The sequence below is a fragment of the Chamaea fasciata genome, unplaced genomic scaffold, assembly GCF_029207755.1.
Source record: "Chamaea fasciata isolate MVZ Bird 193981 ecotype frontalis unplaced genomic scaffold, bChaFas1.0.hap1 SCAF_18, whole genome shotgun sequence".
Taxonomy (NCBI): domain Eukaryota; kingdom Metazoa; phylum Chordata; class Aves; order Passeriformes; family Sylviidae; genus Chamaea; species Chamaea fasciata.
The window spans coordinates 13,327,287-13,345,677 of record NW_027094103.1 but is presented as its reverse complement, the minus strand read 5'-3'; the positions used below and the strand labels follow the sequence as shown (position 1 = coordinate 13,345,677).

The 18,391-nt window shown below is 48.8% G+C and overlaps 1 protein-coding gene across 1 annotated transcript; it reads right to left on the bottom strand.

Moving 5' to 3' along the window:
• Nucleotides 1–1,497: 1,497 nt before the first annotated feature.
• Nucleotides 1,498–13,795, bottom strand: PIWIL1 (piwi like RNA-mediated gene silencing 1). Its single transcript, XM_066200187.1, has 19 exons — nucleotides 13,721–13,795; nucleotides 13,316–13,441; nucleotides 12,537–12,751; nucleotides 12,013–12,134; nucleotides 11,306–11,386; nucleotides 10,603–10,800; nucleotides 10,136–10,247; nucleotides 9,697–9,814; nucleotides 8,956–9,073; nucleotides 8,695–8,809; nucleotides 7,705–7,892; nucleotides 6,697–6,769; nucleotides 6,172–6,372; nucleotides 5,972–6,075; nucleotides 5,406–5,476; nucleotides 4,743–4,896; nucleotides 3,807–3,932; nucleotides 3,200–3,347; nucleotides 1,498–2,601 (listed from the first exon to the last, which is right to left on the bottom strand). The coding sequence occupies exons 1-19, from the start codon at nucleotides 13,761–13,763 to the stop codon at nucleotides 2,485–2,487; spliced, it is 2,430 nt and encodes an 809-aa protein (XP_066056284.1). The 5' UTR covers nucleotides 13,764–13,795; the 3' UTR covers nucleotides 1,498–2,484.
• Between the last annotated feature and the right edge of the window lie 4,596 nt (nucleotides 13,796–18,391).

The window sequence follows — 18,391 nt, the reverse complement described above, 5'->3', positions numbered from 1 at the left end:
ACTATGCAGTACTTTACCAGACCTTTGCATTTTTAACTCTGACATCAATAGAGTCGTGTGAATTATTGCTTAATCAAAACAGCAAGAGAAAAAAAAGGGGGAGAGTGAATTTGTTGTTGGAAAAACCTTTTTTAAAAAGTAAAAAAAAAAAAAAAAAAAAGTTGTGGGATTAAGACCAGAAGAACATGGTTTTGTTTGAAGTCAGCTCAACACCTGCAACTCCATTGGAAAAATCTCAGCCTTTAGTCTCCCTTAACCACCAGTGGGGGAGAAAACTCTCTTCACTGATTGCTAATTCAGAGAGACCACCCCACTTTATCCAATCATTACCAGTCACAAAAATGGTCTTGAAACTCCTAGTTGAATCAGCCTTGATGTTTTGCCTTATTAATGCACAATGATTTGTACTGTCTAATAAATATGCAGCGTATACTTTGTATGTACTGTGGGTTCAGCTGTCTCCATCCTCCCTCCACCACGTGATTCCAGGTCAATCCTCTGTTCCTTGCCCCCATCCCATGTCTGATGAGCTCCTGGGAGTGTGGAAGTGCTGTGCTAAACGCTTGTTTTTCAGTTTTTGCTCCCCCCAGTAAAACCCAAACCCTTGTCCTGATTTGTCATTGCCCCCTGGGATCAGGCAGTGTAAGTCACGCAGAGCCTCACCCACGTCCAACCACCCAACCTCCAGTTTTGGGGTTCACTGTTCTGAGCTACTGGGAAAAAAACAACTCCACACCAAACCCCTTTCTTTACTGCCCCAGTTTTTTGCTGTGGAGGCTCAGTCCTAGGCCAAGAGGCATTGTCAGGCTGGAGGGCTGAAGGGGAAGGACAGACTGCGGCACAGCCCTAAGGAGGCTGCGCCAGGCTCCGGTCACACCGCTCCTGCAGGATTGGCATGTCACAAAAACAACCCCACGCCCCGATGGCAGTCATTGGCTGGTACTATTTTGTAATTCTTGTCCATTTGTAAATTGTTTTTACTGTTTATACATACTTTTCAGACTGCCTTTCTTTTTGTAATTTACGGAAGGTTTATAAATGAATGATCAAAGCTTCCCCATTGTGTCTTCAGATAACAATGTAAATTACTGTAAAATACTGTGTGCTAGATTATACATTTAATTAAAGAAAATAACTGGCCTACATTTGTGGTAAAGTACTGTGTGGGTGTGTGCATGTGTACAATCGTTGTGTATTATATTTTATATAAATAAATTATTTGATATTTTGTAGAGTGCAGTACGTTTCATAAATCCACAGTGTCAGCTGCTGGCTTCTTGTGCCAGTCTTTTTTCAGAGCTGTCCATGGCTGCTCAAGTTTACTGCAGAACTAAGAAAGGGCTTAAAAAAATCTCCTCTCTCTGCAAGACTGCAGGAGCTTCCCAGAGGTAAAAAGGGGTTGCAAAGCCACTCCAGCAATTGTCCCATCTGTGCCCAAAGCCCAGTGGCAAATTACAAAATACAAACAGGCTCAAACGAGCAGGGATTAATTACAGCAACAACTTTATTTAAATCTCACAAAGAAAAGCAACAAGGTTCACAGCAGGGTGGTTAAGAAAACCAGCACTAATCGGAATTTCTCCACGTGCAGTGGTTTGACTCTGCTGCAGCAGAAATCTGAGATCGACCTCCATCCCCACACCTGCTGTTAGTTTCACACACTGGGCTGCAGAACAGCGACCAATGAAAACCTCAGACACGAACAAACCAGGGCTGTCCCACTGCTCAGAACTACAAAACCAAAACCGCAAACCTGTCAGTGCTCTGGTACTCCCTGGTGGAAATGGGGATTCTCATGCAGAAGCCTGTGGGAGGACAGGAGCAGCCCAGCTCCTCCCCCAGCAGGGCAGTGACTGTGAAGTGACAAAGCAAAGCACATCCCCAGGACAGAGGTTGCTCTGCACATCCCTGACAATGACAACTGGTAAAAACCCTGCCAGAGAGGTTCTGCATCACTGCACAGCCTTCAAGCAAAGCCTCGGTAAGCAAAAGTCTGCTCAGCTCCTCCTAAGTTAAGAAACAATTCAGGAGACAAATCTGGCCCTCATTTCAACCGCCAACAAAAACAAGGAGTCAACAATATTGAAGCATTTTGAAAATCAGAAGGGTAATGAGCTAGCTGGAGGAGTTTGGATTCTGGCCTGCAAAACTCTGGATCTCTCATGCAAGAAGTAATTCTGTGTAAGACTTCTCAAAATGTAAATGAGAACAATAAACTGCTGGGAAGAATCACAGAAAAACTTTAGTAAATAAGTATCAAAAATCACAGAAATTTGTGTAATTATTCTAGCAATCAGATACCTGTTCAAAAAGCAAATCAGCCATCTCAAGCTTTTCCTTGGTACAATGAAAATAAAATAATTTCCACAACTGCACAGATCCTGTGCACTTCTCTAATGAAAAACCAAAACTAAACCAAAAGCCCAGACAATTCCACATACCCTAGAGAGGAACTACACTCTGTGTTTGGCTGGTAACTCAGCTTCAAAGGTAGTAGAGTCTTTCTGAAAGCATCAGGTTTGGTTCTCTGTGAATACTCTGACCCACCAGGAAAGCCAATTTATGGGCATATTGGCAAGGAGCAGGCACTCTGATAATACCCTGCAGAGAGGGGAAAAAAGAAAAAAAGGCAATTATTTTCAAGTAATTTAAATAAACATGCAGTCACTGTAACAAAGACCCCTGCACCTTCAAAGCCTGCATATTTGTAAAATCTGTATTCCCTGTTGTTTATGCTGATTTGTGAAAATAACTTTACATCCACCCAACACAAGATAAAAAAAAACACCCCAAACTTCCCAACTCCAGTGCCCTGCTACAGATTTACAGTCCGTGCTGGCCCTGCAGAAGCTGCTGTCTCTGCCTGCTAAGTGACAAAGCCGAGGCACGCCTCAGGCACCAGCTGAGCTGGGTGTGCCACAGGGGCCTCAGGGGAAATGCAGCAACACAGCTCCACCTCCACAGAAAGGAGCGGCTACTTCTGCAGGTAAGAAATTACTTGTTTTGCTTCTGACAAACTGGGAACAACACTCACAACGAGCATCTGCTAGGGAGCACAAAGACTGCTGTAAGCTCCAGAGAGGCCAGGTAACTACAAAGCATGCAGTCCCCAGACTGCTGTAGGTGCCAGGGCACCCCTGCAGGCTTTTTGGAGCTGCAGGGGGGTTGGAGGAGGCCTGCTGTCCCCAGGAGCACTCACCGACCAGTTGTAGTACATGTGGCACAGTTTGTAGGTCAGGCGCTGCACGTGGTCGGGTTTCAGCTGGCTGGTGTCATACACCACGTTGTAGTGGGTGGGTGCAACACAGCCATTCCTCACTGTCTGGCTCACCACGAAGAAATCATACCTGCAGGGGAAAGCAAAGTCCACGGGTGTGCCACAGAAAGGGCTCTTTGTCTCAGGAAAATGCAGAGCCCCGTGTGTTTGCCTTGTTTTCTTTGATTTTTTTATGCTTATTGAGTAAACCCCAGAAGGATGCCCAGGCTTTGGCCACAGAAGTGTCCTGTGTCCGAAAGGCCAGCAGACCTGGAGGAACATGAATAATCTTCTTATATGAACCAAGTCTTGAGATAACAACCTTAACTATCTGTTCTATCCCGTTTTCCTCCAGACAACGACCCTGCACATGTATTTTCCTCTTGATAACCACACAGCTTACACTGCTCATTCCCTCCAGCCCCTGAGCCACACAAGCGTGGGAGGTGTGTTCACACTTGCTCTTACAGTGCATGTAATACTGGGTGTAATTCCTCTGTGAGCAGCTGCTGGGCAGAGCGGGAGGTGTTTCACCCCTGCAGGAACTCACCACTCAGGCCTGGTCACCACAGTATCCACAACCGTCCCCGGGGGCGGGTTTCTGAGCCCTCCTCCGATCTCGGCGAAGAACCTGGCACCCACTCGTTTCTTCACCACTATCACAGTCAGCTTGGGGCTGAAAGGCAGGAAAAGGCAAAAAACAAAACTCTCCTGGAAAACTGCACTAAGACTATCTCAGGAGCAGGTCTGCTGGAGTTCCACAGCATTAATTTTACATCTAAGTCTTTATTGATTCAGATTAAATACGACATTGTTCACTTAAATTCATTTGAATTTTTAGTTGAGGTACAACCCTCATTAGTTTTCACCAATCCAACTTTCCTTTAACTTCATGGAGAAATAGAAAATGAACCAAAAAGGGATCTTCTAAATAAGGATTGGATTTCTACTCTCTACCCCATTGTTTCCTATACTGTATCTTAACAGTATTTTTGGTAAAGCCATTAACAAAAGCTGAACAGAAGAACTGAGCACTTCAATTGCTCTGCCTGCCTGCGGTGTAAGGAAATATTTTTATTTTTCAGAGCAGATTAAGTCACTGCAGTTGATAAGTTTCAAAGCAGAATGCTGAAAATATAAGTGACTGGACAACTTCCTTTAAGAAGTGGGGAAAAAAAACAGCTTTACCAGACACGTAACAGTCAGGCTGTGATCAACCAGTGGGACAAAAGTAAATGATCACATCCACCAAGTGTGTCCAAAGAGCGGACGTGCACACGTGTATAGCAGTCATAACTTTCCTATTATGTTACAAGTGAAATATCTGAAATCGTGTAAATAATCATCAGAAAAGCAGGCATGTGAGCTCAGGTGAAAATCAGTAAGGATGGAAAGACAGCACAGTCTTCATCCATAGCCTCGTTTTGTACCCCAGTGTTTATTTCCCTGGCAGTGTAAAGAAGAGGGTTGGTAGAAACGGATTTACCTGTAGCCAGTACCAATACTCTTCAAGCAATCCAGAAATTGAGGCACTTCATAATTAACCAGAGCGTTGAGTTGTCCATCTCCAACACCATCACGATACACGAAAATACGAGAGGGCAAACACTTATTCCACTTGGACCAGTTCCTTAGAGCAGCTTCAAAAAAAGAGTAAAAGCCATTAGCTGTAATGACAATTCATTCCAAAACAAAAATGGATTTTTATTCCTAAAAAACAGCAGGAAGCTGGAAAACTAAGGTCCTCAGCCCTTCAGTCACATGAAATGGGTCAGCATCATGCTACACAAATATACCTGCAGGAAGAGCTCTGGTTTGCCTGTGCACAAACAGAAAGGACCCAGGGACACACCTGCTCTGCTGGAGCTGCCCTCCCTGAAATCAGACTCCCTTAAAGCGTTCCTGGAAGTGCACTGCTAAGTAGTCTTCAATTATTGCGAGGGAATGTGGGATCAGTGAGGGATTCACACAGAATGCTATTCGTTTTCAGCAATATTCATAATGGGATGTTTAATCTGCTCTTATCCAAGTGCAGGTTGGTGACACCTCCCCTCAGGGCAGCAGGGATGGAGGGTTTTGAGGAAGCTGAATTGTCAGTTCTTAGATCTGGCTCCACAAGAGCAGAACTCCTTCCCTTTCCCTCCCTTACTTTGCAGGCAGACTTTGATTCCATCCACAAGCTCTTGCCCACGACTTTGAACAATGCAGCGGGAGAACCACCTGTGAAGAACAAAATGAAAGAGACTTCCAAAGCATTTCCCAGGCTCACTGCAGTGCAGTTACTTTTTAAATGCCCATGACCACTTAGTCTTTATGGGTGTTGTGTGTCCAGGCAGCCAAGGAGGAGTTGGGGTTCCATGAGAATATTCCCCGTGGTAAAAGCGCTGTAGCATGACTTAACATTCCTCTCAACCAAGAAAAGCCTTTCACACAAGTGAAAAGGGAAAAGAACTTGCCACCACCCTGATGCCCTCTACTCATCCCAGCCCTGTCTCCACCACTTGACCCCTCTCTCAAGCAATGTGGGAAAAGGACAAGGCCACTCCCTCAAGGGATGCAGTGGAAAAAATTCACAATATATTTCTTACTAGCCATTACAGCAAACCAATTTGGAATTTTCCTGAGAGACCAACACAGTGCAGCTGCTCTTCAGTCAAAGCAAAGGCTGTTTTTTAACTGTTTTGGGGTTTTTTACCTTCAGCAGTCTGACCTTACCGAGTCATTCCTTGGTTCAGGCTGGCGACAAAGCCTGCAATGGACTGCTTCCCTGCCACAGTGTCATGGTAACAATCAATGCCCACAATCATCACCTGCTTCAGCTGCAAAGCAATCACACACAGCACGGAGCCGTTTGGGCCTTGCTTTTAAAACAGAGCCCAGTAAAGAGGAGTTACCATTCATAAGGAAATACTCACGGGGATCTCAACACTCCAGAGTTCTCCTCCCATTTTACAGTTCATTTGCAAGGCAATTTTGGTTGCTACTGTCATGATACTCTGCGGCTTGCTCAGAGTGCGAGCCAGCACACACTGGCTGGGGATGGGACAGTCTGTACACAAGTACTTCTTGATGGCATCATATTTATCCTTTCGGGAACTAGACAAAATACAGACTACCTTCGAAGGAAAAAGAACCTTTGTAAGAAGCTGCATTCTCAGCGTGACACAGCGCTTAAAGAGCTCTTCAGGAAAAACTTGTTATGCTCAAAGAAATAGTCAAATGTTCACAGTGAAAGAAAGAACTGCGAAGTGTCAGTGTCTGTACTTGAGAACCAAAGGTCTTGCCCAGGATACCCATGGTCACTGTTGGGTTTGCACAGGAGGATGAGCAGCTACGCAGGGGATTCTCAGGGGCCCAGAGTTGTATTTCTGAGAGCAAATCCCACTAAACAGCAATTACAGAGGTAATCAGAGTTTGAAATTATGGATTCAAATACATACTATGTTTGTCTCAGGGGTAATCCTTTGTTGTAGAACCCTTAAATAAGCTTCTGTTCTATCATCTACTTCAATCCTGAAAAGAGAGAGAGAAAATGCTTACAGAAAAAAAACCCAAAACAACTAACAGCTATTGAAATTTCAGCAAAAGCATAAAAGCTCACTACGCCTCAACAGTGAAGGAAATGTCACAGTTACAGCTATTAACAAACATACAACTTTCACACATCTGAAGATTAAAAGGAATCACCTCCAAACTCAGGCTTCCAAACACAATGAAATTCAAAACTAAAGGCAAGTACACGTACTCAAGGGAGGATATTTGTGAGGAGAACATATCAGAACCAGAATACCCCCTAGGTCAGCAGAAAATACTCCTTAGAGAAGGGTTTGCTCAGTCACTGTCTAATACCCCTTAGTTTTTGTGAGCCTGATATCTCTGGGTCTGAGAGATTTCAGCCTGCTGGCAGCTGCTGACTTTTTCCCAAGGAAAAATTTCTCAAGAAAGCTTCTTCTCAAAACAATCCTGGCAAACAACTCTCCTTTCTCAGAACAATCTTTCTCCAGGTGGTGTTTTGCTGTTTCTTCTCTGGTTTAACCCACGGGACCAGAGAGGTGTCGTTCCTGTTCACCAACCATGGTAAGTCTGGATGGGAACACCTTACAAAAGGCAGTAAAAATTAGACAAGAAAGCTTTTTTCTCTATGCTCTTTGCCTTCTGAAATATTTGGAGTCTCTCATCTTTCTTTAGTGTCCTATAACGACAAATTTTGGTGTGCGAAAAGCTCTGAGAAATAAAAGTGGGAGTCAGAAAAGTCAAGAGAAAACGGAACAATGCGCAAGAGAAAACTGAACAGCGTGCAAGAGAAAATGGAACAACCTGCATATTGAAAGCACCTTTGCTGTACCAAAAGCCTCCCAGAGGGGGGCTGTGCGCCACACCACACCCCGTCCTCACGGAGCAGCCGCAGGCGGCCAGGCCTGCCCCGTGAGCCCCGTGCAGACGCTCACATGTTTGGCTTGTTCATGCGGATGCCCATGGAGGGGGTGACCTTGAAGAGGCCCTGCAGCAGCGCGTTGGCCACGTTGTGGTTGCGGCGGGTGAAGATGAGCAGCCAGCTGTCCATGGGCACGGCGCGGATCAGCGGCACGCCCCGCGTCTCCTTGGTCCAATCGGCAAACTGCGGGTTGTAATTGAACTGCGGGGAAACAGCCCAGGTGTTACAGTGAGCCCTGACCTCACCAACCTGCAGCACCCACACTGCCCATCCCACCTGGGGCTGAACACACGCTGCCATGTTCCAGCCACTGAAATAACTCCTGCCTTTTCACCTGAACGCATCGGTACCTTCCTATCCTTACAATTCACGTAACGACACATGGAACTCTGATTTCTTCAGAGGGCTCAGAGCAAAGTTTATTGAGAGACAGATTGTTTCATGCAGTGTTTGGGTACAATGAGTAGGGCTGGTCCTTTAGGGCAGCACCTTTCTGTAAACATCTCTACCAGTGAACAAGGTGGGAAAGCACCAGGTGTCAGGAGGAGGAGATCTACAGGGATCGTTTGTAGGGATTGTTTTGGGTTTGGGTTGTTCCTCCTCGAGATTTCCCTGACTGAGAGAGTTCTGTCCTTGGCTTTCCCACAGGCCTCAAGGCACTGCCTGGAACCTAAAACTCCCTGTTGTGACCACTGCCAGTTCCCACACCTTCATAACAGATGGAAACTGATTAGAAACATCTCTAGTCTCCTAGTCTGTGTATCTTACCAGAAGCACTGCTCTGCAAGGACGACACTATGGTAGTGGAGTGCCTTCAAGGGTTTCTAAAATACAACTTGGGAACAGTTTAAGAAATTGCCAAGTCTCCTGCTTGGACAAAGATTTGTGTATGTTTTCACTCTTTATCTTTTACCTACAAACCAAAATGCAGCATTTCCTTCCTTAAGAACTTGTTTCATCAGTGGGACACCCAGAAGATTTGAGAAGTTGATTTATTATTTACCACGCTTCCTGATTGAAGGATCTTTTCTCCTTGAACAACTCTTCCTGTAAAGGACACTGATTTATAATCAAAGCTTAAGCCCCAGTTTCGGAGTTCCTTCTGAACATTGTCATCTCTGTTTAAAAACAAGATTTGAATTAAAAACGTAAGAAATTTGTTCCTGCTGACTTTTTTACAAAAACTAGTAAGATTTCAGAAGTTTTGCTGCCAGAATACAGATCTTTGATGAGACAAAGGGAGGAGGACAGGAAGGTGGCCTACTTTTGGATGTAGGTGAGCAGCCTCCCCAGCTCTCTCTGCCTCTGCTCGGGCGGCAGCCGGGTGTGGATGGCCAAGTCCTTCATCATATTGAAGTCACTGCGCATCTTGTCCGTCAGTCCTGCCAAGAGCAAAGCCCCTCCTGAGTCACACTGAACACCAAGGGCTGGGAAAAAAAACCTGCAGCTCGTGCACATTACTGATGCGTGCCCTGCAGACACTGGGAGCAGTGGTAGCCAAAGTTTTCAGCTGCCTCCTGTACATACATCTCCACTGGCACAGAAAAAAATTCCTGGATTTTTGCACTTGAGAGGGAACCACACAAGGCACTGCAGCTCTTCAGTTCCATTTTCAAATCAGAACAAAACAGTGCTGAGATGGACAGGTACTGCTAGTGCAAAGTGAGGATCTCGGAGCAAAACATGTATTCATGTATCTTACAAAATTATCATCAATTTCTGTTAAATTGTTCTTTTTCAACAGAAGTTCTACCACCAGAACTCTCTACAAGTTATCAGAGTGCTGATGTTGAACACCATAGCTAAACACTGTGCTACAACAAACCCCCTTACACTTTCCAGTCTCATTTAAACATCCAATCTTTTAGCTACAAAATGTGTTCCCGAACTCACATTTATACAAACAAAACAGTTCTGAGCCTTGCAGAAAGCTGCTGTCAGAATACCTCTTTCAGCAGGCATTGTGGTTTGACAGATGCTTTGATATGGAAAAATACTACAGTACCTGTTAGGGAGCACAGCTCTGGAATCAGAGCCACAGGTCCTTGGATGTTCCCTCTCCTCCTCTTCATCTGACTGATCAGGACAGGCTGCATCCAATCACTAATTTCTATGCTGTATTGCTGTATCAGAAATATAGACTGCATATTAATTCACTCATAACAATTGCTATTATTTCTAAATAATAGTGCTCACTTGAAAAAACAAGAACTGTTCTTAAAACAAGTCTCATCCCCGCAGCCCTCCAGGGTTTCTGCCGGACCAACCACTCCCTGGGGTGGATTACTGCCACCAAACCCTGCAGATCTCAGACTATACAGTGTCCTTCAAACAAAATTCTGTTAAAATACTCTGAATTACAAATCCATGCATCCTAAGTAAACCTGTAACAATGACTGAACGTTCCAAGTTAAAGCACAAAACACACAGTGAAGTTTTCATACCTTCTTGTAGTATTCCACAAAGCTCATCTCAGAACCATCTGATTTTCTAAAGGTGCCCTTTGGGCTGTTATCCCAGTCGATGTCATCAATTCTGTATGTTCTGTTATTGTACCTACATAAACATTTCATCACTTTTTGTTTAAATCTTAACCCAAACAGGAAAGAAATACAACTGTGCGATGACAATGTTAATCTCAGTACTCATGCAAGTTGGAATTTTGCTCCTTTCAAAAGTAATAGCTTCAAGTTTTCAATTATAATAGGCCCTCAATTTTACCAAAAGTTGAACCGTAACAAAACCAAAAGAAAACCAGGGTGTACCTCCTGCTTTTGCAAATGCTGTCACCTTGATCAGTTTGCTAGCGTGACAGTGACAGCACTTTCAGGCTTTGTGATGCTTTATTGCACACTTCAGGACACAGAGCATCGAGAGCTCTCCAAGACAACAAGAGTCCAGAAAGACTTACTTTGTGAGAACAATTAAACCGATCAGCTCTTTAGCACAGGTGTCTCTAAACCTTTCCTGTCCAACTTGGGAGTAGAGGCTGTGCATAGTGTCCAGCACTGTCTCCCCACGGAGAACCTTGTGGCTCACGTCTGCACACAGCATGATGCTCTCCTCGTATTGCAGGATGGAGCTGGTGAAGCCCAGCCACACCATCAGCCTGCCAAGACACAACACACAAAACCTTAAACAAAGGTGCTTTACAGCATCTTTATCTCACCCCTCATTCCTGCCCACTTCCACAGACACCAGAGAGCAGTGATGGCCCAAAGAAACCGTTATCCAAATATAAATGAGCTCTTGAAGGTCAACAAAATCAAAAATATTTTACAGGCAGCTATCTTTAGTCAGGAATCTATTTCATGCTGTTAAGCATCTCACAGACAAAGTGTGTAGGTATTCAGGACACCTCTAAAATAAAAAGACCAGCAGTTTATCCAGCAGGACACTGCCCACTTCCCTCCATCAGCCAGGCTGTACAGGTTACGTCAATGGCAGGGAGTGCACCACAGACACATGATGGGCCCCAGGTAACAGCCACCACCTAGTCCAGGGACAGCCAGGAGCTCCAGGGACCCTGCAGGGATCCTGCAGGGAACAGGGACACCCCTGCCCCAAAAAACCCAGCCAAAAACCCCTGCCCCAGCCCCCCCCAAAAGCCTGACCTGTGATTAGGGATGCTGACTGGATCACTGGGGTTGTAATAATTACGTCCAATCTGCTGCAAATTCAGCATCTTCAAAAGCCTAAAAATTGAAGAATAGATGTAGTTCAGTGTTATTACTATTATTATCATCATCACACCACGCATGGTTCAATCCCTATGTGCAAACTCATTGTTCACCTGACTACGTAAAAAATGAACTTCTTGTTAAACCCAATTTATAAAGGTCGTGGACTCTTATTAACAACAATCAGGTGAGCAGCTCACATCCATCCCCACCCCTCACAACCTGCTGAAGGCAGCAGCCCAAACAGGCTGTGCCTCAGGGGAACCACACAGTCCAGGCACCAGGGTTAAGAGGAAAGGCTACGGCCACAAAGAAGGAAATGGCCAGTTCCGTGTCCTGCTCTGTTACTGGCTTCAAGAGGCAAACCCACGCACACAGAGGAGGGTAGAGTGCTGCAACTGCCTACAACAGCATCAACTCCTTCCACACTAACGTGGCCCAGAAACACACACAGCTGCACATTACAGCATCCCCAGATGTGCTTGGCCCCACAGCAGTAGGGGCCCCACACAGTAGCCAGAAAGGCTCAAAAATTTACAATTATAACACTTATTTGTTGTAGCCTATTCCTCGGAATGGAAAAACTGAAGTCAGATATTTTTAGAATGACTTCTTATGAAGACATAACTTGTACAGCAAACCTTCTAAAGATGATGTTGTAAAACTGCAGACAAGTAGGTGAAGTAGGTGGCAACTCATTAGTGAGCGTGATTGTTATCATCACATCCTCCCCATTTCGAGTCCTGCTGAACAGCTCAGTGACCTGAGAAAGAGAAATGAGGACATCAATTCCCTAACTCCACCCTAGCTAGTAACAAACAAGACTAAAACACAAGTGATGATAACAAATAAAATGGCATTCTCAGATCATACCTTATTCTCCGTATCAATTCCCTAACTCCACCCTAGCTGATGAAAAACAAGACTAAAATACGAGTGACAATAACAGATAAAATGGTGTTCTCCCATCCTACCTTATTCTCCGTATCAATTCCCTAACTAGTGAAAACTAAGACCCAAACACAAGTGACGATAACAGATAAAACGGCCCTCTCCCATCCTACCTTATTCTCCGTATCAACTCCCTAACTCCACCCTAGCTGGTGAAAACCAAGACCCAAACACAAGCGAGGATAACAGATAAAGGGTCCGTGGCCCAGCGTACCTTGCTGTCGAGTTTCTTGGGCAGGAAGAGCACGGCGCCGTCGAAGGCGTGCGTCTTGCCGATGGTGTCCTCGTGCTGGAAGAGCAGGGCGGAGCGCAGGCGCCGCGCCTCCACGTCGGGGCTGTAGCCCACGTGGTACTGGTACAGCACCCAGTGCGGCCGCGACGTCAGCCGGAAATGGTTCGTGGTCAGCTTGATCATCTTCCCCGAGAACCCTGCAGGGAGGGCAGCGCTGACCGACTGCTACCGCCCCGCTCACTCAGCGGCCTGAGCCTGCTCAAAACCAGGCGGTCAGACAGCGAGCAGAGGTCGGGCAGCCGTGCTGTGCCCTGTGAGCTACGGCTCACTGGAACCAGACCCCAGCCGCCCTCTGGAGCTTTCTGTAAAGCCTCAGCTGCCAGGACAACTCTCCTTCTCCTCTGCAGGTACCACCAACAACTTCTCATCTTTTTGTAATACACTCTGAAGTATTAGTATCTTTTCAAAAAAACAAAAAGAGGGGGAAAGAAAAAGAGGGGGGAAAAAAAGAGGGGGGAATAAAAGAAAAAAAACAGGAAAAAAAACCAAGAAAAAAAAAACAGGAAAAAAAACCAAGAAAAAAAAACAGGAAAAAAAAAACAGGAAAAAAGAAAATCAGGAAAAAAAAAAAAAACAGGAAAAAAAAACAGGAAAAAAAAAAAACAGGAAAAGAGAAAGAGTATCTTTTCCTAAATACATTCTACTTGGCTCTTTAGGATAAAGGAAGCTATCTTTCATTTCAAATTGCTTATATGCCATACCAGTTTTGGATTTTTGAACATGCAACATGGCTTGCCGAGTATTCACCCCGAGGTCATGGAAATCTCTGCGATGTCCACCCCTGTCTCTTAAAGTCAGATCCTGGAGCCCAGAGGAAACCTGCAATCCTAGGGTTTAAAATTCAAGGGAGAATCACAATCAAGTAATGAATAATGTATATACTACCATACATTAACAAATAAAAATACATAATGCAATTAAATCTTGAAAGGCGTTAAAACAAATTTAAGAGACAAAAGGTTACGTTTCAGCTTTTGCCATGTAGCAAACATCTTTCAAGTCTTAGCAATAAATCTCATTTTGGAAAGGAAAAAGAGAACTACACGAATTGTATTCTTTTGCAAACAGGTGCTGTAGTGGGCACCGAAGCTCCCAGCCTTGCTGACCTTCTGGCCTCCTCTCCTGCAGGACGCCCTCACAGCCCTGCATGCGCCCGTGGGCCCCGAGCTCTTCTGCCTGTGCTGGGGGCACGTGGAGCTGCTGCAGCTGCTGGGGCTGCTGAGGATGAGGATGCTGCAGCTGCTGGGGATGCTGAGGATGAGGATGCTGCAGCTGCTGGGGCTGCTGAGGATGAGGATGCTGCAGCTGCTGGGGCTGCTGAGGATGAGGATGCTGCAGCTGCTGGGGCTGCTGAGGATGAGGATGCTGCAGCGGCTGGGGATGCTGAGGATGAGGATGCTGCAGCTGCTGGGGCTGCTGAGGATGAGGATGCTGCAGCGGCTGGGGATGCTGAGGATGAGGATGCTGCAGCTGCTGGGGCTGCTGAGGATGAGGATGCTGCAGCTGCTGGGGATGCTGAGGATGCTGCAGCTGCTGGGGCTGCAGCCAGCCACGCAGCTGCCCAGGCACACCCTGAGGAACCTGCCATGGGTGGGAACAAACAGCCAGTTCAACAGAGCAGTCACCAGGCAGAGGACATTCAAACACTCCACTGCAAGAGTTACCTGCACTTAAATCCTTTTTTTCCCATACTAAGTAGTAGAGTTATTATTCTACACTTGAAACTCAAAATTATTGCACTGAGGACATTTTTAAAGTTATTATTCATTTAACTAATAGCTAATGCAAATCTTCTCTTTCCAGGCTCTAACTAAAATTTATGGACTTCTCATTTTCTACAGTCCCTCTGATACCTCAAGTAATTGACTAGTTATTCTATAAAAACATCTTTTATAATTTCAGTGTCTAAAACTTAGTTCAGTGCAATTCTAGTGAAGAAATAATATTAAAAAGTGTTATGGCTGGAAGAATGGCAATCTTAAGCCACAAGCAATCCCGCAATTCAGAGTTTCAGATTTCACAATTACACATTACAGAGTTTCATAAACTTAATAAAATGTCCTCAACAAAGCAGAGCTATATTAACTGTACACCCAACAGAATATATGTATACACACATAACATATCTGCCCGATATCAAAACAGGTTAGGTGTGACATCTCAAATCCCGGTTGCACTCATTAAGAAGAAAACCAACTTACAGGTGCATCTCCTACAGCAGGAAGAGCAGGTGCCTGCCTGGGAAGTCTTCCTCTGGCTCTAGCTCTTCCCGTCATCTTCTAAAACGAGCAACCTACAGCATTAGGGTTCTATTTTCTCCTTCCCAATAAATATTATGAGCAACACTATTGCACTTGCCCTGCTTTAATTTCAGCTGGCTCAGTAAAGCACACCCATCCCTGCGGAGTTCCCCACTCGGGGATCCCCACACCGGCAGAGCCACCAGGGGACCGGGGAAGGGGATCCCGGCAAAGGGGATCCCGGCGAAGGGGAGCCCGGCAAAGGGGAGCCCGGCAAAGGGGAGCCCGGCAAAGGGGAGCCCGGCAAAGGGGAGCCCGGCAAAGGGGAGCCCGGCAAAGGGGAGCCCGGCAAAGGGGAGCCCGGCAAAGGGCAGCCCGGCAAAGGGGAGCCCGGCAAAGGGCAGCCCGGCAAAGGGCAGCCCGGCAAAGGGCAGCCCGGCAAAGGGCAGCCCGGCAAAGGGGATCCCGGCAAAGGGCAGCCCGGCAAAGGGCAGCCCGGCAAAGGGGATCCCGGCAAAGGGGATCCCGGCAAAGGGGATCCCGGCAAAGGGCAGCCCGGCAAAGGGCAGCCCGGCAAAGGGCAGCCCTTCCGGCCAGGTTTGCAGGGACTGGCACTGTCCGCCATAACTGTGAAGCTGTTGAGTCAATCAGATCGGGGAGCACGGCAGGATCTGCGGCCTCAGCCAAGCGTCACCCAGGGCCTTCTGACGCTACTTTCAAGTTTCACTGGAGACTGGGTTCAGCCCCATTTGTTACCTTACACCAGGAGCAGGGCACACTCCTCCAGAGCACCTGCCGGCGCTGCGGCCTGCCCCGTCCGGCCCAGCGCTGCCCGTCCTCACCACGCACAGCCGGCCCCGCGGGCCCGGGCCCAGCTCCCCTGCCCGCCCCGAGCAGTCTGTGGGGCCGAAATCCCAACCAGAGCCGCCCGTTTCCTGCGCACCCGCACCGGCCCTCGGCCCTACCTCAGCCTGCCCTGGGGCCGCACAGAGACACCGGTCCTACCCGCCCGCAGACCGCACGCCGCCCTCCCCGGCGCCGCCGCACCCTCAGCGCCCACCGCACCGCACGCGACCGCGGGCCCAGGCGGGAAGGCGTGCGCTGCGCCCATTGGCTGCCGAGCGCGGCCGAGCGCGGCCGAGCGCTGCCGGAGGGGGCCGAAGGGAGCCGAGGGGCGGTGCCTGCCCCGCCCTCACGGCCCCGCCTCGTGCGGCCGCGCCCGCGGCGGCGGCGGGAGCTGTAGCGGACCGTGAGGGGCTGGAATGGGGGCTGTACCGGGACCGTGAGGGGCTGAAACGGACCGTGAGGGGCTGTATCGGGACCCTGAGGGGCTGTATCGGGACCCTGAGGGGCTGTACCGGACCCTGAGGGGCTGTACCGGGACCGTGAGGGGCTGTACCGGACCCTGAGGGGCTGTACCGGACCCTGAGGGGCTGTACCGGGACCGTGAGGGGCTGTACCGGACCCTGAGGGGCTGTACCGGGACCCTGAGGGGCTGTACCGGGACCGTGAGGGGCTGAAACGGACCGTGAGGGGCTGTACCGGACCGTGAGGGGCTGTACCGGACCCTGAGGGGCTGTACCGGGACCCTGAGGGGGCTGTACCGGACCCTGAGGGGCTGTACCGGGGCCCTGAGGGGCTGAAACGGACCATGAGGGGCTGTACCGGGGCCCTGAGGGGCTGAAACGGACCATGAGGGGCTGTACCGGGGCCCTGAGGGGGCTGTACCGGACCATGAGGGGGCTGTACCGGGGCCCTGAGGGGCTGTACCGGGGCCCTGAGGGGCTGTACCGGGGCCCTGAGGGGGCTGTACCGGACCATGAGGGGGCTGTACCGGGGCCCTGAGGGGCTGTACCGGGGCCCTGAGGGGCTGTACCGGGGCCCTGAGGGGGCTGTACCGGACCATGAGGGGGCTGTACCGGGGCCCTGAGGGGCTGTACCGGGGCCCTGAGGGGCTGTACCGGGATACCCCGGGGACGGCGGGAGCATCACCTGGGGACCCTTCGGGGATGGCGGGGGTTTCCCCCCGGGTCTCCGGCCGTGGTGGCCGGCTCTGTCCCCGGGTCTCCGGCCGTGGTGGCCGGGTCTGTCCCCGGGTCTCCGGCCGTGGTGGCCGGCTCTGTCCCCGGGTCTCCGGCCGTGGTGGCCGGCTCTCTCCCCGGGTCTCCGGCCGTGGTGGCCGGCTCTGTCCCCGGGTCTCCGGCCGTGGTGGCCGGCTCTCTCCCCGGGTCTCCGGCCGTGGTGGCCGGCTCTGTCCCCGGGTCTCCGGCCGTGGTGGCCGGGTCTGTCCCCGGGTCTCCGGCCGTGGTGGCCGGGTCTGTCCCCGGGTCTCCGGCCGTGGTGGCCGGGTCTGTCCCCGGGTCTCCGGCCGTGGTGGCCGGGTTTCCCCCCTGCTCTCCGGCGTTGCCCCGGGTGAGGCCCGGGGGTGCCCCGCCGCGGGCTGGGCGCCGGGTGTCACACGGGGGAACATGGGACTGTTCCCGCTAAAAGTGATTCCTCCTCTTCCAACGTGTTGCCTGAAAAGTGAATTCCGGTTCGCCGGGAGGTGGAGCAGTCAAACCAGAAATAGAACTTGGCGCTGCTGCAGCGGAGGGCCGCTCGCACCAGGGCTGAACTTGGGCACATCTTTGAGCAAAGACTGACCCTGCAATTCAGACACCCCAGCAGCTCCCCCTGACCTTGTTGTCAGCCCTGAGGTTCTGTCTGTCGACACGATCTACATTTACCAAGTTAATATGTTTTGGGGAATTTCAAATCGACCAGATACAGTACATGAAAACCCACTGATACATTTAAAGGGCTTCCAATTGATGCACATAACACACACGTGTTTAATGCTCTGTGTGTCCCAGCAATAAAATACATACCAGTCTTTAGAAATTGTGGCTTCTTTACTGACCAATCAAACTGACACAGAACTGTAAAACAATGAAACACAGCCCTTACCATAAAAAGATCTATTAAAACGCGTTTTTACTTTGACTTTGTTAAACGGCTTTATCAAATGATAAATAAAAAAAAGCATGACTTCTCCCTCTCTGGCCTGGAAGTGCAGACACTGCTGGCAGTGCCACCAGGAGTGATGTGACACAACCGGGTGGAGCATCAACAGACCCCAGGAGTGACTGTCCTTCACAGAGGGACGTTCTCCGGCAGACCAGCAACTGAACAGAGGGAAAAGCTCCTTTTCCTGAGTACTGAGGCTGGCCCGATTGCCATGGCTCTTACAGAGAATTGTAACTTGTATTTTGGACTCCACAACAGAAGCAGCAAACCTTATGGCTCGGAGGAAGTGCTCTGAAGAGGGAATTAACTGTCCAGCAAGCTTTTCCATGAAAAACAGGATGTGCAGGTGGCACCTGGGCTCACTGCACCGTTCCTGTTACAAGCGTGCCTTTGCCTAAAGGTTAAATGTGTTCGGAGACACTGACTTCAAGGGATGAGAGAGAACATTACCTAATAAATACTTACCTTTGGGAAAGGCTTCTCTGACCTTGAGGTCATTGACAAGTTTTGAGGTTCCTGCAGTGACCAAGG

What these genes read in the sequence shown, in the direction of transcription:
- PIWIL1 (XM_066200187.1), bottom strand. Translation starts at nt 13,763, where the DNA reads ATGCAGGGCTGTGAGGGCGTCCTGCAGGAGAGGAGGCCAGAAG. An exon ending in CGCATGAACAAGCCAAACAT is followed by an intron (nt 6,770 to 7,704) that starts GTGAGCGTCTGC and finishes CTCTCTTTTCAG; the next exon opens with GATTGAAGTAGATGATAGAA. An exon ending in CTGAACCAAGGAATGACTCG is followed by an intron (nt 5,477 to 5,971) that starts GTAAGGTCAGAC and finishes TGTTCTTCACAG; the next exon opens with GTGGTTCTCCCGCTGCATTG.